Source organism: Oncorhynchus masou, chromosome 31 (genome assembly GCF_036934945.1).
Source record: "Oncorhynchus masou masou isolate Uvic2021 chromosome 31, UVic_Omas_1.1, whole genome shotgun sequence".
NCBI lineage: Eukaryota > Metazoa > Chordata > Actinopteri > Salmoniformes > Salmonidae > Oncorhynchus > Oncorhynchus masou.
Window position 1 is genome coordinate 66,392,384 of NC_088242.1, and position 27,955 is coordinate 66,420,338.

At 43.8% G+C, this 27,955-nt stretch overlaps 1 protein-coding gene across 4 annotated transcripts; it reads right to left on the reverse strand.

The window, feature by feature from the left end:
* Positions 1-43: 43 nt before the first annotated feature.
* Positions 44-27,816, reverse strand: LOC135524291 (ELKS/Rab6-interacting/CAST family member 1-like). 4 transcript variants are annotated; one of them, XM_064951710.1, is made up of 20 exons: positions 27,637-27,816; positions 19,167-19,729; positions 18,729-18,917; positions 11,728-12,019; positions 11,512-11,639; positions 11,283-11,357; positions 11,048-11,203; positions 10,640-10,807; positions 10,388-10,555; positions 10,133-10,270; positions 9,047-9,187; positions 7,686-7,826; positions 7,399-7,592; positions 6,789-6,924; positions 5,429-5,560; positions 3,880-4,040; positions 3,565-3,712; positions 3,085-3,180; positions 849-1,034; positions 44-644 (listed from the first exon to the last, which is right to left on the reverse strand). In XM_064951710.1, the coding sequence occupies exons 2-20, from the start codon at positions 19,722-19,724 to the stop codon at positions 507-509; spliced, it is 3,345 nt and encodes a 1,114-aa protein (XP_064807782.1). In that variant the 5' UTR covers positions 19,725-19,729; positions 27,637-27,816; the 3' UTR covers positions 44-506. The 4 variants fall into 4 exon arrangements, with proteins under 4 accessions (XP_064807782.1, XP_064807781.1, XP_064807779.1 ...); XM_064951709.1 differs by having other exon boundaries at positions 19,167-19,750; XM_064951707.1 differs by having other exon boundaries at positions 19,167-19,948.
* Positions 27,817-27,955: the final 139 nt, after the last annotated feature.

Consider the following 27,955-nt stretch of genomic DNA (forward strand, 5'->3'; position numbering starts at 1 on the left):
ATAGGAGATTCTTAATGTCAAACATAGGAAATAACACATAATATATGCTAAATGTTTTTGTTTTAATGGTCGCTGGTTTCTAAACATTTCCATGCCATGACTCCCCACCATTCAGAAAAAACACTGGTTTAGATACAAAGAGAAAACAACGATTGTGTCAGTAGGGACAAAAACTTTGAAAAAAATGGTGCTACCTTAACTTTGTTTTCTCTTTCAAAACGTTTTTGTGCGATGTGCACTACTGAACACAACCCATGACCAGCATGCATCTACATCCTTCCACCATTAGCCCACTGTGTGACTGTTCTTCATCAGTTAATCATCATCATCATCATCTCCTCAGGCTGGTGAATCTCCCCAGGAATGAGAATTGAGCATGTGGGGGTGTAGTATGATCGCTCCGTCCTCCCTCCGCCAAGATCACGTGTGGATAGATGGGAGGAAGGTTGTCTGAAGCTCATGCAGGGTCCTGGGGTCATCAGGGGGTGGTCTATAAAGGTGAGAGTTCAGCAGGACTCCTCCAGCGCGTTGACCACCTGCTCCAGGATGTCAGGGCAGTAGTCAGCGATCTGCTGCAGCACTGAGTTGGCATACTCCTGCAGCTCCCCGCTCTCCTTCTCACACAACTCCAACTCCAGTTCCAACTAAGGAGGAAGGGAGGGGGGAGAAAAAGGGACAGAGGGAGAGATAATGAGTTAGCATACTTCTCCTCCCCCACCATCTCCCTTGAGGCTTTAAAAACTTCACTCATTTCTGTTAAGAGTAAGATATGACAGAGCACAGAAAGAAAGATAGAGACGGGGAACAAGAGAGAAAGAAAACACCAGAGGGAGGGACTCCTCTGTTACCTGCTCCAAAGTCATCTTGTGTAGCTCCTCCTCCCAGGCTGGTGGGTTGGCGTGGTGATAGTGGGGGGGTGGGGTCAGGACGCTGAGGATGCTGGGGTCTCGGTCGTGGCAGAGGTCAGTCAGGTGGGCAATGTAGAGCTTAAGCTTATTGCGATTCTCACTCAGGGACAGGAGAGGGGGGATCATCTGGAGGGGAGAAATGCAAGGGGGAGAGGAAAGGGAGAAAGAAATGGAAGAGCCAATTGGATAAGAGAGAGATAAGAAAAATGACATTCGGTCCCTGTGTGTTTTCAGAGACTAAACCATGCTAAACCAAAATCATGGAGCATGCAGAAGGAGGAGGAAAAAGGCTGCATCTCACATGCATTAGACCACAAGGAGAAAAGATTGTGGAGTCTGGTATGTGGGACAGAAGTGTGCCGTGTGTGTGTGTGTCTGCCTATTTGATTGACTCAGTTGTTCACAAACAGTGTCCAAGCTACAGTACATGGTGGGCAGACAAACACAGAAACACCATCCAAGGTAACACAGTAACAACAGAAATATCATTCCTGCAAAAAATACAAATATGAGAACAGATGACATGTACCAAACACTGCACGGACCAACTCACTGCACCAACATAAAACGGTGAGAGGAGAAACGGATGACAAAACAAAATGGAGGAGCAAAACGGGACACACTGACGATGGAGTGAGAGACGGACATACATGCCAGGAAGGTGTTGAAAAAATGGACAGATGACTCGGACATTCATTTGTGCTCTCACCCTTCTGAACAAAATGGCTGAGAGAGAGGGGAGGGGGGCGCGGGGTTGGCTATGCCCAAATACCCTCCTCATCATCCTATTGGACAGATGGTTTAGCCAATTGCAGCGTTAGAAAAAAACACTTGGTTAGTGTATATGTGTGTGAGAGAGAGAGAGAGAGAGAGTGTGACAGAGAAAAATAGGAGTGCGAGACAGAAAACTGACCAAAAATCAATGTCTGTGGACGTTGAAATCAAGGCCGGTCTGGACCATGCCAAAAAAAGATGTCCACAAGGCATCTGCGTCAGTCCGTGCTTACTGAGGTGTAGCCTACCATGTCTGCATGTTATGAATGCCCATTCATGTGGTAGGACCACCGTTTGTAAAAACAGGCTGTTGTATTGGCTTTATTAGTCCTGATACCTGTGAATAATCAATTTGGCTATTTAAGTTCTGAATATCAGCTACTCTACTTTATCAGGAGTTATCGTGAGGCTGTTTGCAATGTGTTTACACAGCGGGGAAAGCAGAAGTATTTTATTTTTCACTATGATCAGCTTGTACAGATACAAACTTTAAACCATTGATCATGACAAAGGGGTGAAACTCCCGGACAACAGCTGTGGTTGTCCATTCCATTTTGTCCATTTTACTTTGTTTGACCGGTCCTGTTTTTAGGATATGTTGTTTGTTAAAATTACAGCACATATTTTATTTGATTGAGCACCATTTAGGTTAGTTAGGCTATTTGATCGGAGAAACCTGCATGATGTAAAAAGTGTCCATCTCATTACATTGTCATATATTTTATCTCCAGCCTGAAAGCTACAGAAAAGGCCACATACTCTTTCTACCATATCCTATATCAGAGTTTCCCAAACTCGGTCCTGGGGCAGAAAACAAAAAGTTCACCCAGTTTGGGAAACCCTACTCTATATCTGCTACATGAGTTATGTTAGATTATTTTTTTGACGGAACGTTGGTGGAGCGCCGCAGCGATGAGTCTCTTCAACAGCACCCTGGAGAGGCACGCTGGAGAAGCAAAATATTTTGGGCCCCTACCTTTGACAAAGTGGCCACTGTTTATCACAGAGCGGCACCAGCGATCACCTAAAAAGCCCATATGCCACTGGCTGGTTGAGAGAAATTGTCATTGTATTTGAGCAGAATAACGTGAGGTTTTATTTGTTGTTGGAGGTGTGTCTAGGTCAGTTTAGTTCAGAAGATGCCGCCCTCATCAATCTGCCGCCATAGGTGGCTGCCAAATCCAATTTCAATCAAATGTATTTATAAAGCCCTTCTGTCATCAGCTGATGTCAAAGTGCTGTACAGAAACCCAGCCGAAAACCTGGCCGGCCGTGATAACTTTATATACTGGCGAAAGATGGTATATTCTGGTTAAGCTACACGTGTGGTCTCGCAATAATAGCATCTAGATAGACTTCAACTGCAAAAAATATGATTCTGTTTGGTTGACTGTGTACCCACCTGATCTGGAGAAGGTTTGTGATTGGTCTGGTCGGGAGCGGTCTTCAAGTGGTCATCCTCATAGTTGTCTGCCATTAGCTTCATACGGTTCTGAGTCTGAGTGAGAGAGAGAGCTCTTATCCAAAGCGACTTACAGGTGCAATTAGGGTTAAATTCTTTGCTCAAGGGCACAGACAGATTTCGCACCTAGTCTTCTTGGGGATTTGCACCAGCAAACTTTTGGTTGCTGGCCCAACGCTCTTAACCGCCATGCTACCTGCCACCCTAATCATGGTGCATTGAGCAGACAGCTCAGAGAAGTTTATGGATGCCTACTTTTTGATTTTGGCACTTGCTGCAAAGTTAAAAGCTATACCTATAAACTGTCTGAGGTCTGTTTAGTCTCCCCCCATTTCAGGTGAAGGAGATGAGTAGAGGAAGTAAATTAATAGAGGCCTATGTTGCTGGACCTAGGTAACATGACGAGGGATTGTTCCCGACCTGCTGTTTGAGCTGTTGTACCAGACGGTCCTTCTCTCTCTTTAGCAGAGCCACCTCGTCCTGCGTCTTCTTCTTCTTGGACGAGGACAGCTCCAGCAGGGCAATGTTGGCGTCCTTCTCACTGATGGCTGCCAGCAGCGCCTCCTGTCTGCACCAAGGAGGTATTACAGGGTGGCATTTACAGGATATTCTATTACCTGACTGTATTACAGCATTACTTGACTACCAAGTCAGCAGACATGTTGCAAAATGTGAAAGTGGAGGGAATGGGTGTATATACAGTGTATGATGCGTGTGTCTTCGTGCGTGTCTTACTTCATTTCCAGCACCTCCTCCAGGTGTTTCCTGCGTTCGGCCCTCAAAGTGGTCAGGTGAGTCTCCTTCTCACACAGGGACTGTTGGGTAGATGATAGCTTGGCCCTCATAGACTCCAGCTCCTGTTTGACCTTCTCCATGGCCCCCAGCAGCTCCTCAATCTGTACACACGCACACATAATAAAAATAAGACAATACAAAGACAAGCAGAGCGTGTGAAAATGTATTAGATTATGTTTATCATTCAAAGACATAACCTTCCTCAAGTACAGACCCATTTTGATGAGCTGTCAATCAAAGGCACACAAGAAAGAACCCCTAGCCCCTACACCCGTGGCACTAGCCCTTACACCAGTGTTACCCATCTGGCAGACTGCAGGCCAAATGTTTGCCACCGATAAGTTTTCTAATGTTCATTGTTGGACATAAAAGACTGGAAAAAAGTCAGGAAATCAGCTCCAAGTTATATAATTTTGTAAATCTGTTCCCAAGTATTCCCACGCAAAATAGAGAGACACACATGATTATATACAAATATAAGCAAGGACTGAAATTATTTAGTCAAACATTACATCAGTTTGGGCTTCTTGTGGTGAATTTGCAGTCGACAAATGATTTGTAATTAGATTCCGGCCCCCTGAACATCCGCGAAAGAAACAAAATGGTCCCGCGGCTGCTCTAGTTGATGATTCCTGACTTACACCCTATCCCCTTGGCACTAGCTCGTACACCCTATCCCCTTGGCACTAGCTCGTACACCCTATCCCATTGGCACTAGCTCTTACACCCTATAGCACCTAGGTACTAGTGCAAATCTGAACAGATTGATGGGTAATAGACCAGCAATATGGTGAACAGGGCTAGGGGTTGTTTCTGGATCCAACCCCACTGAGGTGTTGAACGTACAACAAGGGGCTCCAATGACAGATCTAAACAGCAATAAAAGGTACGACTTCACTGTGGTACTTTCATTTAACTGACATTTACTTAGAAGTCACATGGTTAATAGTACAACCCAACATTGCTAAATAATAACTATTGACTTTCTCTGAGGTGCAATGTTGGTATCATTGGTTACCAACAAGTTACAGATTGGCGTCACAAGAAACAAGTATCAGATGGTTCTGGTTTAGTTTACACCATGTCATTTCAAAGTGAATAGTAGGTAAATGGTACATGATAACATGGTCTAAAGAGCTACTGATCCAAAAGGGTGAAATACAACAGAGGAGGATCATTACGTCATACCTTAGACCACTTAAAGTGGACGTGGTTGGACTCATGCATTGGTTTGTGTGAGTGCTTCTGAGAGGCAGTAAGTAACAGAGAAGACAGGAGAAAATGAGAGACAAGAAAACTGAGAAAAGGTGGGACAGCAGGTAGGAAGGGAGGGACAGAGTGAAAAGTGGCCAGCAGATAGGATGAGAGGAGAAAGGATATAGAAGCTGTATTTGTGTTACACATGTGTGCATGTGTTTTCGTGTGTACCCTTGTGTTGCGCGTTTCACTTCATCTCCAACACCTCCTCCAGGTGTTTGTGCATGTGTACCTGTTTCTCCTGGTGGTTCCTGGCAGCTTCCTCCTGTGCCAGCACCATCTCTCTCTCTGCTGTAATCTGAACACTCTCCCTCAGAGCCTCCTCTAACTCCTCGATACGCTCAGTCTTCAACCGCAGAGAGTCCTAGATGGGAGGGGAGAGAAGACTGAGGTAGATAAAGACATTTTACATAAAGGATATTTACAGTAACAGTCAAAAGCTTGGACACACATACTCATTTAAGGGTTTTATTTGTACTATTTTCTACATTGTAGAATAATAGTGAGGACATCAAAACTATGAAATAACACACATGGAATCATGTAGTAACCAAAAAAGTGTTAAACAAATCAAAATATATTTGAGATTTGAGATTCTTCAAAGTAGCCACCCTTTGCCTTGATGACAGCTTTGCACACTCTTGGCAATCTCTTAACCAGCATCACCTGGAATGATTTTCCAACAGTCTTGAAGGAGTTCCCACATATGCTGAGCACTTGTTGGCTGCTTTTCCTTCACTCTGCAGTCCAACTCACCCCAAACCATCTCAATTGGGTTGAGATCAGGTGAATGTTAAGGCCAGGTCATCTGATGCAGCACTCCATCACTCTCCTTCTTGGTCAAATAACCCTTACACCGCCTGGAGGTCATGCAGCAGAGGTTACTCTGGGTCTTCCTTTCCTGTGGTGGTCCTCATGCGATCCAGTTTCATCATATCACTTGATGTTTTTGCAACTGCACTTCAAGAAACTTTTACAATTCTTGACATTTTCCAGATTGACTGACATTCATGTCTTAAAGTAATGATGGACTGTTGTTTCTCTTTGCTTATTTGAGCTGACTTGCCATAATATGGACTTGGTCTTTTACCAAAAAGGGCTATCTTCTGTATACCACCCATACCTTGTCACAACACAACTGATTGGCTCAAATGCATTAAGAAGAAAATAAATTCCACAAATTAACTTTTAACAAGACATAGCTGTTAATTGAAATTAATTCCAGGTGACTACCTCGTGAAGCTGGTTGAGAGAATGCCAAGAGTGTGCAAAGTTGTCATCAAGGCAAAGGGTGGCTACTTTGAAGAATCTCAAATCTAAAATATATTTTTATTTGTTTAACACTTATTTGGTTACTACGTCATTCCATATGTGTTATTTCATAGTCTTGATGTCTTTACTACTATTCTACAATTTAGAAAATTGTAACAAATAAATTAAAACCCTTGAATCAGTAGGTGTCCAAACTTTTGACTGGCTCTGTATGTCGAAAACAAATTGTGCAACAGGAAGAGCTTTCTATATCAGTGTTACACCCACACACCCACACCCACACCCACACACACACACACACACACACACACACCCCTTACCTTGACCTGTTGAGAGCTCTCTGAGATGTTGTCCTCTCTCTTTTTAGCTTCGTCCACCAGTCGGGCGTTCCTACTCTTCTCCACCTGCTCCTTATGTTTCAGGGACGCTACCTTCTTACTCTGGTCCTTGGTCTGCCTGCAAGGCACCATGGGACACAAGAGGACTGGGTTACAGACATTCCCATAAGGTTACACTCATAACACTAAAGCATCACAGAGGGAGAGGGTGTTAGAGAGGGTGAAGTGGGATAAAGTGAAGAGTGGTGAAAGTGAGAGGGCAGGGAGAGCAAAAGCAATTGAGATTAAAAGAGAGTGGGGGTGGTGGGGGAAGGTAGGAAGTCCAGCCAGTAGACAGAGCAGAGAACGTGTTACTAACCTGGAGGACTGACTGGAGAGGAGAGAGTTCCAGCATAAAGACAAGAAGGCAGAGAAACAGATTCAGAGAGCAAGAAGACAAGATGACAGGAAGGAGAAGAGGAGGACGGTGTGGTATTTCAGAGGAAAACACCTACATTAGACCAGGTACACATGTATATAGATAAAGTGCTGTTTACAGAGACTGAGTTAGTCACAAACAAGTAGAGTCAGGGTCAGAGAAAGATACACATACTTCTCCAGCTCATTGATCTTGCGGTCCTTGTCGTTCTTCTCATTCTCCATCTCTCTCAGGATCTCCAGCAGCCGGTCCACCTCCGCCTGAGCCTTGCCAGAATCCTCTCTGTGTCGGGTCACTTCCTGCTCCAGGGAGGTGATGCGTTCCGACAGCTCCGTGTTCGCCTTGGCCTCCAAAGTCGCATTCTGGGCCTGAAAACACACACAGTCAGGCACATTTTTTTTCTATGATCAGACAAGTAAGTAAACATGGCCTTAGATCATTGTCTAGAGGCAACATTTCACCCTCTTAAGATGGTTCTCCAGTTTGAGACACTCCTCCTTCTTATGGTCCAGAGAGATCTCCATACTCTTCAGCTTGGAGTCCTTCTTCAGCCCCGAGGAGGCCAGGGATGATGCATGCTCCTTTAGGTCCAACAGATTGGTCTGGATAGGGAGAGGGGGTTCATAAATTAAAGAGTTTCATTCCAAAATGCTATCAATCCATTTCAGAAATGTTGGTAAATTAGCTTTTATTGTTTGAAGAAATTATGAAATGGATGTGTTTTTCACTAATCATGGCATGGGGTTGTTCAATGACAGGTTTGAAACAAATACATGTCTATCACTTGATGGTTTCATTTCAGAGACAAATAATCATGTTTTTTTTTGTTGCTAAATGCTACATACACTGAGTGTACAAAACATTAAGAACACCTTCCTAATATTGAGTTGCACCCCCGCCTTTTGCCCTCAATTTGTCAGGGCATGGACTCTACAAGGTGTCAAAAGCTTTCCACAGGGATGTTGACTCCAATGCTTTCCACAGTTGTGTCAAGTTGGCTGGGTGTGTTGGACCATTCTTGATACACACGGGAAACTGTTGAGCGTGAAAACCCCCACAGCGTTGCAGTTCCTGACACACTACAACAGGTCCACCTGGCACCTACTACCATACCCGTTCAAAAGGCACTTCAATCTTTTGTCTTGCCCATTCACCCTCTGAATGATACACACAACCCATGTCTCAATTGTCTCAAGGCTTAAAAATCCTTCTTTAACCTGTCTCCTCCCCTTCATCTACACTGATTGAAGTGGAATTAACAAGTGACATCAATAAGGGATCATAGCTTTCACCTGGATTCACCTGGTCAGTCTGTCATGGAAATGTTTTGTACACTCAGTGTAAATGACTCACTCTCAGGGAAATAAGGAGTACTGCTTGGTTTTACATAGTAAAATGTAACAAATAACTACATTACATTTTTTTTATACATTTGTGATATCAATATTTACATTTAAAAAATAATAATTCTATACAATTATATGACCTCTATGTAAAACATTTACATTTGACATTAGTCATTTAGGAGATGCCCTTATCCAGAGAGACTTACAGTTAGTGCATGCATCTTAAGATAGCTAGGTGAGACAACCACGTATCACAGTCAAATATACAGGATATGAACATTCCGTTCCAACTAAACAATGGATATATCGTGTTTTTCCCAACAACAACACAAATTATTATTAATCTTTTAATTAAAACATTTTTTTTATGAAAACCAAAATGTGAAACATTTGTTGATATAGCGTTTTGAAAAAATAATAATAAAAAACTAAAAAACTGTGTCAACAGTGTCACTACATTTTGGGTGTGTGTGTACCTCTCTGTCAGACAGATCTCCCTGCAGCAGACTGACTTTCTCCTTCAGATCCTTCAGTTCTTTCTTGTTGCTGTCGATCTCCTCAGTCTTCTCCCTGTCGTCTCTGTCTCTCTGCTCCTTCAGACGCTCGATGATGCGCTCCTACAGAGGCGTCATGTCAGAGTCCATATGAGAGTACAAACACCTGAGTCTCTGCCGGAGTTGGACAGTGTGTGTGTGTGTGTGTGTGTGTGTGTTCGAGCACTGCATCGGGTACCGAAGGTTCCCCACCGAAGGTTCCCCACGGGTGACCCACAACAACAACAAAAAATCTGCTGGCGGGTGGAATGAAAGCACTCCTTGAACCCGTGGGTTGGCTCGCAGTTCAGAACAATTATATTGCGGGTCAGAAATGTTTTAAATCATGATTATACAATTTGTACAAACCCAGCATCTTGTTTTATTGGTGTAAATCCCATTGTGTGAGCGGTGCCAGACCCAGCCACAGTGAGAGTGTGGAGCAGGGAACTGTCCGTTATTGGGGCTGAAACATTTTAATTTGTCCATGTGCAGAGGCATTCGCAATTCAGACTTTCATTCACATGCACTGGCCATATAATTTGCATTTGACCGGTGACACTGGAAAAGGTTTACGTATTTTTGTGGGCTATATTAACTTCGGACAAATATTTATTTAAGTTTCAATTAAACTATTTGAAAATCAAAACAATATTGAATGCAAAGGTCATGTTTTGTTATGTAGGCTAAGCCTATAGCTTTCTTTAGGTAAGAAGGCTCTCATTCAAAGCTATTTGAGTTATCAATGTGCCACATGGTTTCTTTTATCCAACTGTTGAATAGACATGGAGACAAATTCATTCTAGCAGGGAAAAGGAATAGTCTACTGTCTGGAGTCATAAAAACAATTAAATAAATTGATGCAATTTGGTGGGTAATGGACCGGCTCTCGGGAACAATTCTAAGCGCGTGGGTCGGTTTTGGGAGAACAACCTGTCCTGATGTCAGGTAGGTATCGGAATTGATGTGGTAGGCGTGGCTCCATAAAACTGACCAATGTAGGACTCTAGTGTGTGTGTGTGTGTGTACCTTCTCAGCGAGGGACTCCTCCAGTGTGTTAAGAGCTGTGTCTGTGTTAGAGGTGTCTGTCTGTAGAGACTTCACTCTCTCCTTCAGGCTGCTCATCTGCTTCTCCTTGTCTCTCAGCTGTTCCTGCAGGTTCTCAATCTGAACACACACACACAAAATTAGGTGAGCTAGACGAAAAACATACACAAAACGCTTACTAAACAGGACGTAGTATGACTTTTGCATTATACAGCGTGATATATAGTCAAGCTCCACCTTCTTCTGCAGGACGTTGACCTTGCGCTCCTTGACCTCCAGCATGTCCTTGAGGTCGTGGATCTCTCCGTTTAGCGTGCCCTTCTCCTCAGACATCTCCTGGATCTGTTTACTCTTCTTGTTCAGCGTGGTCTCCTTCTCCTCCAGACGCAGACGCAACGCATCCACCTGGCCAGCAGAGGGGAACCGCTCAGCATACTGGCTCTGTGTGTGTGTGCGTGTGTGTGTGTGTGTGTGTGTGTGTGTGTGTACCTCTGTCTGTAGGATGGCAGCTCGTTGTTCTTTAGCAGTCAGCGACTCCTTGAGGACCTCGATGTGCTGTTTGCTATCAGAGAACTGGTTGGTCAGAGTCTCCAGCTTGGTCTGTAAACCTAGCAGCTCTGTGTCCTTCCTGGACATGTCCTGCTTTACTTGGTCCATCTGAGAGAGAGAGAGAGAGAGAGAGAGAGAGAGAGAGGTGGAGGAAGAGGGAAAACAAGAGCAGGAGAGGGGAGAAGAGGAATGGTAGAGAAGTAGTGGGTGATGAGCAGAGGGAGAGGAAGGAGTGCATGGCTATGAAGAGAACATAATGAGAACACGAACAACTATAGAACAGATTGATATTGAGCTGAATTATGAAGCAAGGGCAACTGAATTCAGACCAATGGGAACTGGTCTAACCTTGTTCTTCATGAACTTGGTGTGGCTGCGGTAGACCTCCATCTGTTTCATATCCTCCTGTCTCTCCTCACAGCTCAGCAGGCCGTTGGACTTGAGCATCATCACCTCCTCCTCCATGTCCCTCAGACCTCGCTCCAGAGAGTTGATCTTAGCATCCTGACACACACCGGAGAGATAAGGGGTTATGCCACAGACAAACACACTGACAGACACAGCCACACACAGAGACAGGTACCTTCATGTCGATGACTGTCTGTAGAGCCTTGGTTTTGGTGGACTCTGGGGTTCCCTCGTATCGACGATGCAGCTCCTAAAGAGAACAAGGTTGTCACAACTCATACACATTGTCTACTACACAACACTCAATCCCAAATGGTTTGTATTGTGACCCAACTAAAGCCCCTCTGTGTGTTACCTTCCTCCGTCTCCCCTCTCTCCTCCTCATCTCTCCCAGTGTCCCTCACCTCTCGTAGAGCAGTCGTCTCCCTGTCTCTCTGGTCCAGTAGGGACTCTAGATGGTGTCTGTGCATCTCAGCATCAGCCAGTCTCCTGGTTCTCTCCTGGTCTTCCTCTGAGGCCTTAGCCGACGGCCCTGGGATACAACAATATGGTCATTTAGAAGATGCGTTAACATTGGAAAATGACTAATATGGGTCGCTGTTTGTGTTCCAGTAACCCACCTTTGCTCTGCAGCATCTCCAGCAGTTTCTTGATGGACTCGTCCCTGGCACCCAGGGTCTGTTTCTGGGTGTCTATCCTCAGCTCCATCTCCTCCAGGGTCTTTCTGAGCAGGAACAGCTCCTTGGCCTGACGCTCGTGGTCCCCATGAAGCCGCCGGTAGTTCTCCTCCGTGGGTTCAGAGTTCAGGGCCAGTTCGCGACCCTGGTTGGCGGGGTCCTGCTGGAGCAGCTGGTTCAGGTCTCTCTGGATCCTCAATTCATCCTGCAAGGCCTGGACGGTCATGTGGAGGTGCTAGAGAGAGAGCAAGAGATAGGGGGAGAAGTTATATGTATCAAAAAGGGGAGGAAAGGGTAGAGAAGGGAAGGATCGGTGGGTACAGCAACAAATGCACCACCTACTCAATCAGGACATTTTGGCTTCCCACGTAGTGAAATACAGAGAGCAAAAGCACATTCAGCCAGCATTCATTGTTTGCAGCCTGTACTGCCACAGTTCTTTGACAGAGTAGCTATGTGACAGAAATACAATGCTGTGCTCTATTCTCTGCTTTGGATCAGCTGGGAGGTGTTTCAGACAACAGCACAAAGACAAGTCTGTGTCAATATCCCTCGCACTCTCCTTCGCTCTCTCTTTCACTCCCCTCCTCACCCTCCCGTTTCTGTCACACGTTCCCTCATCCTCTCTCCTCCTCGCCCCTCCCAGACCCAGTGACTAAGTCTGACTCACTGATCCCTCGCTCCATTCCTCTCCCTCATGAGAAGAGACAACAGAGAGGTGTTTAAGAGATTGGATACAGCAAGCTGATCTAAACAGAACACACACACACACACACAGTAGGCAAAGCTCTGCAGCACAACACACTGCAGTACAATGCTATATATGGGTCAAACATACGATAAACACTAACATATCAACACTGACACTCCCTCCCTCTCTCTTTATATATTTATCCCTCCCTCCCATTTGTATTCATTCCCTATCTTACCACAAATCTCTTATACATCCACTTTATTATGAGCCAATTAAGCATTTTTAACATTTCTGACATGACAAATGGTGTAAGTGGCGAGGCGAGTGATGTTTAGTGAGTAACAGGCAATATAAAATAGCTGAGTATCAGTCGTACTACTGTAGGAGATGGAAGATGACAGCCATTTTACAGCGCTCGCCACACATTCTGAGACTAATAGCAGTCACTTATCACTGGGGATGAAGGGGATCAATGTCTTCTATTTTCTACTGGGATGGCAAGAGCTGCAACACACACACACACACACACACACACACACACACACACACACACACACACACACACACACACACACACACACACACACACACACACACACACACACGGGAGAGTGGCTGTGTGAGGGGGCTGACAGTCTGAAAACAGCCATCTTTAAATTCAAGCACCCGCTGATTAGCCCTACAGTAGCCTCACTAGCTTCTAATGCTCTAATTTATAGATGGCTGTTTTCAGACTGTCAGCCCCCCACTGCACAGACATCTGGGTAATTACCCTGTCAGTCTAACCGTCAGCCCCCTCACACAGCCACTCTCCCGTAGTGTGTGTGTGTGTGTGTGTGTGTGTGTGTGTGTGTGTGTGTGTGTGTGTGTGTGTGTGTGTGTGTGTGTGTGTGTGTGTGTGTGTGTGTGTGTGTGTGTGTGTGTGTGTGTGTGTGTGTGTGTGTGTGTGTGTGTGACTCAGCAGGGCATAATGGGCAGGAAAAGAAACACCAAATTATCCAGATCAGGCCATTAATCATTAAAGACATGCCTCATGTCAGGATGCCAGTGTTCAGAGGGGAAATACATTCATTTGATTAATGAAGTCCAAAACATGAAGTGAAAAATCATCCATGTTTTCCAGACATCTGGATTATAGATGATTTCCTAAATACACTAGTTCTGAAACAGAATTGATCCCCATTTCTCATACAGTTAATCTCCTGTTAAACCAGGATTGCTATTGCTAGTTAACACACACACACACACACACACACACACACACACACACACACACACACACACACACGATGACAGAAGGTTGGAGTGCAGAAAATCCCCCTGCCAGCATCCACACATTATACACACACAGTGATGGGGTGCTGAGCTGGGCATTATCCTAAACGCAGAGGCAGCGTCTCCTCTCACTCACTCTGAAGAGCAGGAGAAACAGAGAGGCGGGTAGCTGTGTTTAAAGCACCTGATGTGGAATTGAACTTGGCACAACCCCAAGGAGACAGGAGGGGGTAAGAATCAAATGCCATTGACTGCTAAAGTAGGAGTTTTGATGAATAAATAAGTTGGCTTGACCCCTCACTAGCCAATCAGAATGTGCTCCTTGGCTAAATATGCAGTTGATTCAACTTGTGTATTTGAAGTCTTCTGTACCGTGTTGTCATCAATTCCAATTCGAATGTTAGTCTTTTATAGCCTAGTTTATTAAATAGTCTACAGAAACAAAATGTTGGCCTATCCCATCTTTGCATAATATGTTGACCAAGTTTGCAGTCCACATTGTTCTAAGTAATTGAATGGCTTCAATATTGAAATATATTTTTAAAACATAGCCTTCCTACTAATATAGGGAAAGGAAAGTGGGATACCTCGTCAGTTGTCCAACTGAAATGTGTCTTCCGCATTTAATCATGAGCCTATAAACCAGAGTTTCACTGTTAGCACTGAGGCGGTGTGCAATCGGAGGAAGACATCTTTATGCAGCTCACCCTGCACTATCAGCTCCAATGTAAATAACATGAGTAAGTCTACCTCTGATAAGCTTCCCAGTAAAGCATTAAAAACAATCAAACAACCCAGAAAAGCACTAAAAAAGTAGCCCATTTTAACATATGTAGCCTAAGATGAAGTCAATAACTTGCTTGTAACAGATGACATTCATATTCTGACTATCTCTGAAACTCACTTAGATAATACCTATGATGTTACAGTGGTAGAAATACATGGTTAATAACATCTACCGAAAAGACAAACGCCAACGGAGGGAGTGTCTATATTCAGAACCACATTCCTGTAAAGCTTAGAGACGATCTCATGTGAAATACTGTTGAAGTAATATGCCTACAGGTTCATCTGCCTCACCTGAAGCCCATTCTGGTGGAAAGCTGCTATAGACCACCAAGTGCTAACAGTCAGTATCTGGATAATGTGGGTGAAATGTTTGGTAATGTATGTGATATCAACAGAAATGTATATATTCTGGGTGATTTAAATATTGACTGGCTATCATCAAGCTGCCCACTCAGGAAAAAAATTCAAACTGTAATCATTGCCTGCAACCTGGCTCAGGTTGTCAGTCAACCTATCAGGGTAGTTACAAACAGCACAGGCATTAAATCATCAACATGTATTGATCATATCTTTATTAATGCTGCAGATATTTGCTTTAAAGCAGTATCCAAATCTATAGGATGTAGTGATCACAATATAATAGCCATATCCAGGAAAACCAACCAACCAATGACTGTAAAAACTGTTAAATCACCTTGGATTGATGATAAAAAAAATTGTATGGTTAAGAGGGATGAGGCAAAAGGTATGGCAATTAAGTCTGGCAGCCCAACTGATTGGCAAACATACTCCAAATTAAGAAATCATGTGACTAAACTAAATAAAAATAAACTACACTATGAAACAAAGATAAATTATATAAAGAATGCTAGTAAAAGCTTTGGGGCACCTTAAATGAAATTTTGGGAAAAAAGGCAACTCGGCTCCTTCATTCATTGAATCAGATGGCTCATTCATCACAAAACCAACTGATATTGCAAACTATTTAATTACTTTTTCAGTGGCAAGATAAGCAAACTTAGGGATGACATGCCAGCAACAAACGCTGACACTACACATCCCAAGTATAACGGACCAAATTATGAAAGACAAGAATTGTAAATTGCATTATGTCTGAGCCAAGAACATGCCAAATGTAGTCAATAAGCAAGATTAAATTGACTACTGACAAGGCCTAAAAAGAGCGAAAAATTCAAATAAAATTTAAATCAAAACTTGTTTTAAAATAGGCTATACATAAATATAGTTACAGGCACCATAAATTGTTCCCATGAGCATAATATAAGGCAATGCAGACAATGGAAGGTTTTACACAGATCAAACTTTTCACAGAAGCTGGACAAAACTCCAATATAAAGAGAACATCAACCGTTATACTGCTCCCAAATATGTTTCAGAAACATAATGGAGCCATCTTACAGATGGCATTCACACCAGAAATAACAGACGGTTCCTAAATGACATTGCATGCGAGCTGGACGATCTCATCACAAAGCTAGGACGGGGAATCATTCTAATAAGTTGGTTTTTTAATCAAATTAAAACAAAATCAGTCTTTTTTTTATTTTACAACAATATTTCTAAATAGCTTGGGGTCAGAACCATGATATCATAAAACCAACAGGATGAAAGAGACATGACGGGCGTCTGTTGAACCAGTCTTTGTTACGGCCTATAGGTCTAGGGTGAGGGTAGCCTACGGAGGGAATGCTTTTTAATCATGTGTTGTTACGGCCTATAGGTCTAGGGTGAGGGTAGCCTACGGAGGGAATGCTTTTTAATCATGTGTTGTTACGGCCTATAGGTCTAGGGTGAGGGTAGCCTACGGAGGGAATGCTTTTTAATCATGTGTTGTTACGGCCTATAGGTCTAGGGTGAGGGTAGCCTACGGAGGGAATGCTTTTTAATCATGTGTTGTTACGGCCTATAGGTCTAGGGTGAGGGTAGCCTACGGAGGGAATGCTTTTTAATCATGTGTTGTTACGGCCTATAGGTCTAGGGTGAGGGTAGCCTACGGAGGGAATGCTTTTTAATCATGTGTTGTTACGGCCTATAGGTCTAGGGTGAGGGTAGCCTACGGAGGGAATGCTTTTTCATGTGTTGTTACGGCCTATAGGTCTAGGGTGAGGGTAGCCTACGGAGGGAATGCTTTTTAATCATGTGTTGTTACGGCCTATAGGTCTAGGGTGAGGGTAGCCTACGGAGGGAATGCTTTTTAATCATGTGTTGTTACAGCCTATAGGTCAAGGGTGAGGGTAGCCTACGGAGGGAATGCTTTTTAATCATGTGTTGTTACAGCCTATAGGTCTAGGGTGAGGGTAGCCTACGGAGGGAATGCTTTTCATGTGTTGTTCATAGGTCTAGGGTGAAGGTAGCCTTGCTTTTTAATCATGTGTTGTTACAGCCTATAGGTCTAGGGTGAGGGTAGCCTACGGAGGGAATGCTTTTTAATCATGTGTTGTTACGGCCTATAGGTCTAGGGTGAGGGTAGCCTACGGAGGGAATGCTTTTTAATCATGTGTTGTTACAGCCTATAGGTCAAGGGTGAGGGTAGCCTACGGAGGGAATGCTTTTTAATCATGTGTTGTTACAGCCTATAGGTCTAGGGTGAGGGTAGCCTACGGAGGGAATGCTTTTTAATCATGTGTTGTTACGGCCTATAGGTCTAGGGTGAGGGTAGCCTACGGAGGGAATGCTTTTTAATCATGTGAAATGGAAAACAAGCAATTGTTCGAGGAAAAGAAGTTCTAAACACAAGGGGCACCAGCATCATCTCATATCTCGTTTGGTGATGGGCATATGGACACATGTAGCCTATTTGGAGGTGGTTTACACACACTCAAAATGAGAGCTGGCTAAAATAATGTAGGCCTAAGCAACACATAAAAAGGGGATGTTGGCTCACTGTTTTGCTGCTCCCAAACTTGATATTTGAATAAAGCGTTGGAGATTAAGATTAATTTCAAAGCACTCTCACGAGTCAAACCCTTTCAGGCTTGAAAGCAGCATTAATTGAGGGGAGGCTATATGCTTGGTTTATTATTTCATTTATTTAAATAGGCAAGTCAGTTAAATAACAAATTCTTATTTACAATGACAGCCTACTGGGGAAGTGGGTAAACTGCCATGTTCAGGGGCAGAACGACAGATTTTTACCTTGTCAGCTCGGGGATTTGATCCAGCAAACTTTCAACGCTCTATCCACAAGGCTACCTACGGCCCCTCTCTTGTTCGATGAGCACAAGGGCACTGTGCGTCACGGCTAGGTTGGTTGCCCTTCCACTCACAAAATCCATGCCATTACCAACCGTGTTACTCCTAAGACCTACCTGCTTTTCATTGGTCTTAAATCTCCCGATATGCACCGCATTAAATTCCATTTTGTGCTTGTTTTTAAGGACACACCTCAAACATTGCCATCTCTCCCACCTCAGCGCAAGTGAGCTGATATTAGGCATGAACCTGGCACATGGGGCCAGTTTTTACATGCTGAAAATGCAAACTACCGTGTGTTCGGTACTCGCACCGCCGTAGCAGCAGCCAAAAATAGAGCCCTCGGTCTCTGATTAGCAAGTTCGTCTTCAGTATGCTGAGTTGTGAGCTGTCACCACATAAGACAGCAATGTGAGGAAACTAAAAGCTTGCTCTCTCTCTCTCACACACACACAGGGGGATGGGGGGGACTAAACGCTTGCTTTTATATGCTTTTCCCAAGAGCCTGCTATTTACTCTACGTCTTATCCCCAAGAGGCTGTTCTGCTGTTTCCATTATTTACTTTCTCTCTATGGCAGGTACAGTAGCGTTGTAACATCCCCCTAGCTCAATCTGAAGCTCATTTTTCACAGGTTTCCTCTCATATCTGCTCACTACATCCTCCCATTCCTTTAACAAAAGGGGGATGTTGTGTACAGACTTATGCAGCCATTAAACTAACACCCCTCTTTCATCTACAGTTTGTAGCATGAGCACATAGCTGCATATAAGAGGATTAGCTGATGTTGCTAAAGCTACACATCCTCCCTCAGACACACACTGCCGATAGCTATAGGATAGGTTAGAGCCTACGTCTCTCCCCTGTCACACACACAGCCAATAGGCTCTAACCTTCCCTTTGCTCGAGGTAGTAAATTGCCCCCAATTCTTTCTTTAACAATTACATGGATGTAAAATATCACCCACACTAACCTGTGTCTCGTCTTGCACCACGCGGTATTGTTCCTTCCAGACAGTGATCTTGGACACCTCGTCCTTCCTTAGGGCTCTCTCCTTCTTCAGCTCAGGGCTCCAGAAGGTCTTTATGGAGTTCATGGAGGAACTCAGCTTGCTCTCCTTCACCTCCACCTCACGACACAGCAACTCATTCTCCCGCAGAACCTGAGGGACAAGGAGACTCAGTCAGTCAAACATACCGTCTGACTTTCACTCACACACACTCTGCACCGAAACGTTCTCACACAAACCTTGGAATGGCAGACACTATGCAAAAGTCAAACTGGATGCGCTGCTCAAAATACGGTACATGTCAAACGTGTCATTGCAAAATGTCCTTATGACATCACAGCTTCCAGTCTCACTAAAATATGCAAATCAGTAAATTAGGTAGCTGCAACTGGGGCTACTGACCTCTTTGAGCTGGGCCTGCAGGTCCAGTATGGTGTTATCCCGGGCTTGTCTCAGGGAGTGGGGCACAGTAGAGGCCATGTGGTGATCCCCAAAAGCCAGGGAGTCACCTGCCATCATTCCCCCAGGGAGCACAGCGTTGGCTGGGGCCGACGTGGCGATGTTTGGTGTGCTGGCTGCCACGCCTCCACCTCCACCTGCGCTCGCCCTTGACCCGTATGTCACCCTCTGTCGCCCCATTGTGGTCATCTCCCGACCGCTCTTGTTAACGCGGTCGGACATGGCGACCTCGTTGTCGCTCAGGTACATGGGTCCTGAGGTGGCGTAGGCTGCATTGAGGGACTGGATGTTCTCCATGGAAAGGGTCTTACCCCCCGCTCCGCCTGGACATCCTCCGCTGCCCCCCGTGCTGTTGGTGCGACGGTGACCCATCCGTGGTGAGCGGGGGAGACGAGGGGAGCGCCCAGAACCCTGGCTGCTCCCCCCATCCCTCCCAGCGTCTCTCCCTCCTCCGCTGTGGTTGGCATCCGCTCGGCCAACGGAACGGGCGCTGCCGTACATGTTCGCTGAAGCAGAGGAGTGGACGGCTGGATGGTGGGAAGAGGTGCAGTGTCCAAAACGTGGAGATGTAGCCTTGTCTAGTGTGTGACGGACTCAACTGAAGTAAGTGTGCGCTTGTTTCATGTGAAACAGCTGAGCGCTCTCAATCTCAGAAGGGACTGAGTGACAGCTGCTCTTGGAGTTAGATAATGACCATTCAGAGGGTCGATACACAGGAGACTGATCTGGAAGGAACAGAGTTGGCTAAATGAGAAAGTCCGTACACCGAAAGGCAAAAGCATACCATCGCTGCTTTACTGTAATATCGATCTAGCCATGATGCATGAAATGAGGAACAAGTTGAATATCACACCTACTCATTTGGACACACCTAAGGGTTTATCTTTATTTTTTTATATATTTTTTCTACATTGTAGAATAATAGTGAAGACATCAAAACTATGAAATAACACATATGCATTCATGTAGTAACCCCAAAAAAGTGTTAAACAAAACAAATCAAAATATATTGTATGTTTGAGATTCTTCAAAATAGCCACCCTTCGCCTTGACAACTTTGCACACTCTTGGCATTCACTCAACCAACTTCACCTTGAATGCTTTTCCAACATTCTTGAAGAAGTTCCCACATATGCGGAGCACTTGTTGGCTGCTTTTCCTTCACTCCCTAGTAGCGCAACGATCTAAGGCACTGCATCTCAGTGCTGGAGGCATCACTACAGAACCTGGTTAGATTCCAGGCTGTATCACAACGGGCCGTGTTTGGGAGTCCCATAGGGCGACACACAATTGTCCTGTTGATAAAAAAATGACAGTTGGACGAAGCGCAAACCAGATGGGATGGCATATCGCTGCAGTGGTAGCCAAGCTGGTTAAGTGTGCCTTAAATGCTAAATAAATCATAGACAGTGTCACCAGCAAAGCACCCCCACCTCCATGATTCACAGTGGGAACCACACATTCGGAGATCATCCGTTCAACTACTCTGCCTCTCACAAAGACACCGAGGTTGGAACCAAAAATCTCACATTTGGACTCAGACCAAAGGACAGATTTCCACCTGTCTAATGTACATTGCTCGTGTTTCTTGGCCCAAGCAAATCTCTTATTATTATTGGTGTCCTTTAGTAGTGGTTTCTTTGCAGCAATTCGACCATGAAGGCCTGATTCAAGCAGTCTCCTCTGAACAGTTGATGTTGAGATGTGTCTGTACTTGAACTCTAAGAACTGCAATTTGGACTGCAATTTCTGAGGCTGGTAACTGTAATGAACATATCCTCTGCAGCAGAGGTAACTCTGGGTCTTCCTTTCCTGTGGTGGTCCTCATGAGAGCCAGTTTCATCACAGTGCTTGATGGTTTTTTGGGACTGCACTTCAAAGTTCTTGACGTTTTCCGTATTGACTGACCTTCATGTTTTCAAGTAACGATGGACTGCTGTTCTTGCCATAACATGGAATTGGTATCTTCTGTATACGACCCCTAACTTGTCACAACACAACTGATTGGCTCAAATGCATTAAGAAGGAAATAAATTCCACAAATTAACTATAAACATGTACACCTGTTAATTGAAATGCATTCCAGGTGACGATCTCATGAAGCTGGTTGAGAGAATGCCAAGAGTGTACAATGCTGTCATCAAGGCACAGGCTGGCTACTTTGAAGAACATCAAATATAAAATACATTTTTATTATTTCATAGTTTTGATGTCTTCATGATTATTCTACAATGTAGAAAATAGTACAAATTAAGAAAAACCCTTGAATGAGTAGGTGTCCAAACTTTTGACTGGTACTGTACAGCCATGGCCAAAAGTTTTGAGAATGACACAGTGTATTTAGACATTTTTGTCAGATGTTACTATGGAATACTGAAGTATAATTACAAGCATTTCATAAGTGTTCAAAGGCTTTTATTGACAATTACATGAAGTTGATACAAAGAGTCAATATTTGCAGTGTTGACTCTTCTCTTTCAAGACCTCTGCAATCCGTCCTGGCATGCTGTCAATTAACTTCTGGGCCACATCCTGACTGATGGCAGCCCATTCTTGCATAATCAATGCATGGAGTTTGTCAGAATTTGTGGGTTTTTGTTTGTCCACCCGCCTCTTGAGGATTGACCACAAGTTCTCAATGGGGTTAAGGTCTGTTTTGTTCCCCGAGTCACTTAGTGATCACTTTTGCCTTATGGCAAGGTGCTCCATCATGCTGGAAAAGGCATTGTTCGTCACCAAATTGTTCCTGGATGGTTGGGAGAAGTTGCTCTCGGAGGATGTGTTGGTACCATTCTTTATTCATGGCTGTGTTCTTAGGAAAGAATTTGAGGGAGCCCACTCCCTTGGCTGAGAAGCAACCCCACACATGAATGGTCTCAGGATGCTTTACTGTTGGCATGACACAGGACTGATGGTAGCGCTCACCTTTTCTTTTCCGGACAAGCTTTTTTCCGTATGCCCCAAACAATCAGAAAGGGGATTCATCAGAGAAAATGATTTTACCCCAGTCCTCAGCAGTCCAATCCCTATACCTTTTGCAGAATTGTTTTTATTTTTCCTTTATTTAACTAGGCAAGTCAGTTTAGAACAAATTCTTATTTTCAATGACGGCCTAGGAACAGTGGGTTAACTGCCTGTTCAGGGGCAGAACGACAGATTTGTACCTTGTCAGCTTGTCACCCTGTCCCTGATGTTTTTCCTGAAGAGAAGTGGCTTCTTTGCTGCCCTTCTTGACACCAGGCCATCCTCCAAAAGTCTTCGCCTCACTGTGCATGCAGTGGCACTCACACCTGCCTGCTGCCATTCCTGAGCAAGCTCTGTTCTGGTGGTGCCCCGATCCCGCAGCTGAATCAACTTTAGGAGACGGTCCTGGAGCTTGCTGGACTTTCTTGGTCACCCTGAAGCTTTCTTCACAACAATTGAACTGCTCTCCTTGAAGATCTTGATGATCCTATAAATGGTTGGTTTAGGTGCAATATTACTGGCAGCAATATCCTTGCCTGTGAAGCCCTTTTTGTGCAAAGCAATGATGACGGCACGTGTTTCCTTGCAGGTAACCATGCTTGACAAGAGGAAGAACAATGATTCCAAGCATCACCCTCCTTTTGAAGCTTCCAGTCTGTTATTCGAACTCAATCAGCATGACAGAGTGATCTCCAGCCTTGTCTTCGTCAACAGTCACACCTGTGTTAACGAGGTAATCGCTGACATGTTGTCAGCTGGTCCTTTTGTGGCATAACTGAAATTTAGTGTAAATGTTCTTTTGGGATTCAGTTAATTTGCATGGCAAAGAGGGACTTTGCAATTAATTGCAATTCATCTGATCACTCTTCATAACATTCTGGAGTATTTGCAAATTGCCATCGTACAAACTGAGGCAGCAGACTGTGAAAATTAATATTTGTGTCATTCTCAAAACTTTTGGCCACGACAGTACATCCAGGGTCCCTACACCAAGCGTGTAGGATGAGTGCCTCAAATGTCACAACTATGCAGACCGTAACCCCCAAAGAGCAAGCAGAGGTTATAGTGGCAAGAAAATAAAACTTAGTAGGCAGGAACTAGGAAGAAACAGACTCTAGGTGAGTCTGTACCGTACACTCCAGAAGAGGTCATACTCATGTTTCTGCATTCAACAACACTACATTGTTGCCTTTCCAAATACAACAAAGACAAGCTGACTAAAGGAGAAACCAGAGTGGAAACCAGACTAACTACCATGGGCATAATCTTGCAATAAAACCTGCTCTAAGGTTTTTCAAAGGGCCAATGCATTTTGGCAGATGCTTTGAGCGTATCCAGTAAGAAATTCCCATATAGACAGCCCACCAACTGGGTGTAGATATCCATTAAAACAGTGATATGGGAATTCTTCCACAGTAGCCATTATACCGTGGCTAGTAAAACGTGTTTAAAGCAATTTTTCAAATGAACCTGTTTTAGCCAATACACTTTTCTACCGAATTGAGAACAAAGCACGCATCTTGTAAATGTCTGTGGTCAGTTGCAGGCGGTTCTCCAAAAACAAGAGAATATAATGAAAAATGGTCAAATCCACATTTTGTATGGAGTGAGAAATAGGGTTGGGCGGTATCCAGATTTTCATACCATTCCTTTACCATACCAGGGTATACAGTATTATCAGTAGTGCACACAAAACTAATTTAGGCAGCAGGGATCTTGATCCAAGAGGTATTTGCTGTAACCAAGACACTTGATCTAGCAAGCTTGCCACTTAGATGGAAAGTTAGCAAACCATATAGCTGGAACCCTGAACTGGAGACATATAGCTGGAACCCTGAACTGGAGACATATAGCTGGAACCCTGAACTGGAGACATATAGCTGGAACCCTGAACTGGAGACATATAGCTGGAACCATGAACTGGAGACATATAGCTGGAACCCTGAACTGGAGACATATAGCTGGAACCCTGAACTGGAGACATAGCTGGAACCCTGAACTGGAGACATATAGCTGGAACCCTGAACTGGAGACATATAGCTGGAACCCTGAACTGGAGACATATAGCTGGAACCCTGAACTGGAGACATATAGCTGGAACCCTGAACTGGAGACATATAGCTGGAACCCTGAACTGGAGACATATAGCTGGAACCCTGAACTGGAGACATATAGCTGGAACCCTGAACTGGAGACATATAGCAGGAACCCTGAACTGGAGACATATAGCTGGAACCCTGAACTGGAGATAACTATCTAAGAGGTGGCAAATAAATGAACTAATTAATAAGCAGTGGCGTAGCACTCACACCTGAGCCCCTCTTGTATTTGTGTTGATTTTTGTTTTGGTTGCACTGTCATCTACTTCTACACATGGCCCCGGTTGTGTCACATAGAAACGATGTGGATAGAGTCATGTCCTCTTACCATCCGAAGGGAATGTATGCAGCCAGCTATACAGTCGTATCCCCTGTAGACCGGTTCGTACATAAAACATTGTCCATTCAGGCTGCAAAGGCGTCGGTTTTCGCCTTCATTCGACTTAATGGAGAGAAGGCAAAAAGAAACGGGGAAAATATGCATACTTTCTTTATGAAACACCCTTTTCCCCCACCATGCGACAGTGGCTAATGCTAGTCCCGGATGTTGTGTATTATGTTTCATAAAGCAAGTATGTTATTTTTCCTGTTTTGCTCTGACTTCTCGCCGATTTGTTCCTGAAAATATTTTGGGAAATGTAAGATGTCCTGCAGATTAAAGGAGGGAACTCCTTACTTTGTGGAAAAACATGAATTTGACTATCTTTCTGAATATTCTCAGATTTTTTGAGAATCAACTTTCTGAATAGAGAATGATTCTCAGATTTTTGCCGTGTTAATGTAGAACCTCCCATATTGCCTGTTAATGTAGGCCTATTGCTACTGAATAAGGGCATTGCTACTATGGAATAATTCCCATGTTGCCATAGAGAATGAAGAAAGTATCGGCAAGAAAAGGTTAGTTGACATTTTTTATTTCTACTAGCCAATGTATAAAGGCTGCTATGGAATAACTCCCATATTGCCGTGTTAATGTAGGCCTATTGCTACTATGGAATAACTCCCATATTGCCGTGTTAATGTAGGCCTATTGCTACCTTGGAATAACTCCCATATTGCCGTGTTAATGTAGGCCTATTGCTACTATGGAATAACTCCCATATTGCCGTGTTAATGTAGGCCTATTGCTACTATGGAATAACTCCCATACTGCCGTGTTAATGTAGGCCTATTGCTACTATGGAATAACTCCCATATTGCCGTGTTAATGTAGGCCTATTGCTACTATGGAATAACTCCCATATTGCCGTGTTAATGTAGGCCTATTGCTACTATGGAATAACTCCCATATTGCCGTGTTAATGTAGGCCTATTGCTACTATGGAATAACTCCCATATTGCCGTGTTAATGTAGGCCTATTGCTACTATGGAATAACTCCCATATTGCCGTGTTAATGTAGGCCTATTGCTACTATGGAATAACTCCCCCATATTGCCGTGTTAATGTAGGCCTATTGCTACTATGGAATAACTCCCATATTGCCGTGTTAATGTAGGCCTATTGCTACTATGGAATAACTCCCATATTGCCGTGTTAATGTAGGCCTATTGCTACTATGGAATAACTCCCATATTGCCGTGTTAATGTAGGCCTATTGCTACTATGGAATAACTCCCATATTGCCGTGTTAATGTAGGCCTATTGCTACTATGGAATAACTCCCATATTGCCGTGTTAATGTAGGCCTATTGCTACTATGGAATAACTCCCATATTGCCGTGTTAATGTAGGCCTATTGCTACTATGGAATAACTCCCATATTGCCGTGTTAATGTAGGTCTATTGCTACTATGGAATAACTCCCATATTGCCGTGTTAATGTAGGCCTATTGCTACTATGGAATAACTCCCATATTGCCGTGTTAATGTAGGCCTATTGCTACTATGGAATAACTCCCATATTGCCGTGTTAATGTAGGCCTATTGCTACTATGGAATAACTCCCATATTGCCGTGTTAATGTAGGCCTATTGCTACTATGGAATAACTCCCATATTGCCGTGTTAATGTAGGCCTATTGCTACTATGGAATAACTCCCATATTGCCGTGTTAATGTAGGCCTATTGCTACTATGGAATAACTCCCCGTGTTAATGTAGGCCTATTGCTATGGAATAACTCCCATATTGTGTTAATGTAGGCCTATTGCTACTATGGAATAACTCCCATATTGCCGTGTTAATGTAGGCCTATTGCTACTATGGAATAACTCCCATAATTGTTAATGTAGACCTATTGCTACTATGGAATAACTCCCATATTGCCGTGTTAATGTAGGCCTATTGCTACTATGGAATAACTCCCATATTGCCGTGTTAATGAGGCCTATTGCTACTATGAATGAATGTACAACTGTATCAATACATGTGTGAAATCCGCTGCACCAACAGTTCAATAGTAGACTCTGCAAAGACCGTTTTGTATAGATAATTTCGATTTCCCCCCCCTTACGTTCAGCGTCAAAGAGAATTTCAAGTAGGGACGCTGGGACGTTATGGTACAGTATGTGTCACGTCACCTGGCTAATGTAGGGAGGAGCGCCCCTTTTCAATTGTATCCAATGACTGCGAGTTGTGGGCCCAAAAATGCGACCGATAGTACAGAATTTCTTATGAAAACCCAAATACTATCTTTATTCGTGATACATTACACCACGGACCATTTCGATTGTAGACTCCTCATAAACGTATCCATAGCTAGTAGGAGTTTCAAATGGCAGCCTAGCTAAGAGCAAAAATGACGCTAATGTGACTTATCAAGCGTTACAATGTAACGTTTTGCTGCAATATCGAAAAAAAATGTATTGCAATGTAACACTGTTCCGAAATTGAATGTCGATGGATCTGACACTAGCCTATATCGCGCACGGTAGCGTGCTACATTGTTTCTTGTTCGCTACGTTAGCTATGACTGAAAGGGCTGTCCATTTAAACATTGGGGAATAAAAACCTCATGGATGCAAGATAGACTGCTAGCAAAACTGATAAATGGTCTGAAGGTAATACGATTGTCAACTTGGATGGCAAGACGTCTAAAATCTTTAGTAATGGACAACATCTAAAAAAAAAAACATCGTTAAATACAGGAGCCACCCAATCGCACCCTCTCAAATATCCATTCTTTTCTTCCTCCATTGCTGTAGGGCTGAACATCATTTACGGGGTTTTCCTTCTTTTAAAGAAATTTGCTCCCCCCTAAAAAAAGACTAACAATAATGCCGTTATTTACTTTCCAAAAATGTCATAATATTCTGATGCATACATATTCATAAATATGATATAGTCAAGCAGAATCCTTAGAAATGAACACAATGATGACGAAAATCACTTATAGAGTGAACTAGCCTACCGTGCTGTAGCTCTGTCTGATGGGGGTCAGTCAAGTCAGTTTGTTGTATCCTGCGTCAAATGGAAAACGGCACATATACGGACATTTTCCCTTATTTCCTCAGCATACCTCTATCTAATTTTCCCATATTTTTTGCCAACACAACCAGCGGCTCTCGCTCTGGAGAGCCTGGGCGCTTCAGTGACGTCAAGCCCGCGATGCGCGTTCACGACTGTCATCGCTTCGCTTTAATCCCAAAGGCGTGTTCCCGACGACATACCATAATGTAAAGAAAGTCGGTTTACGTTACAATTAATTTACTAGCCTTTTTACCTAAGTG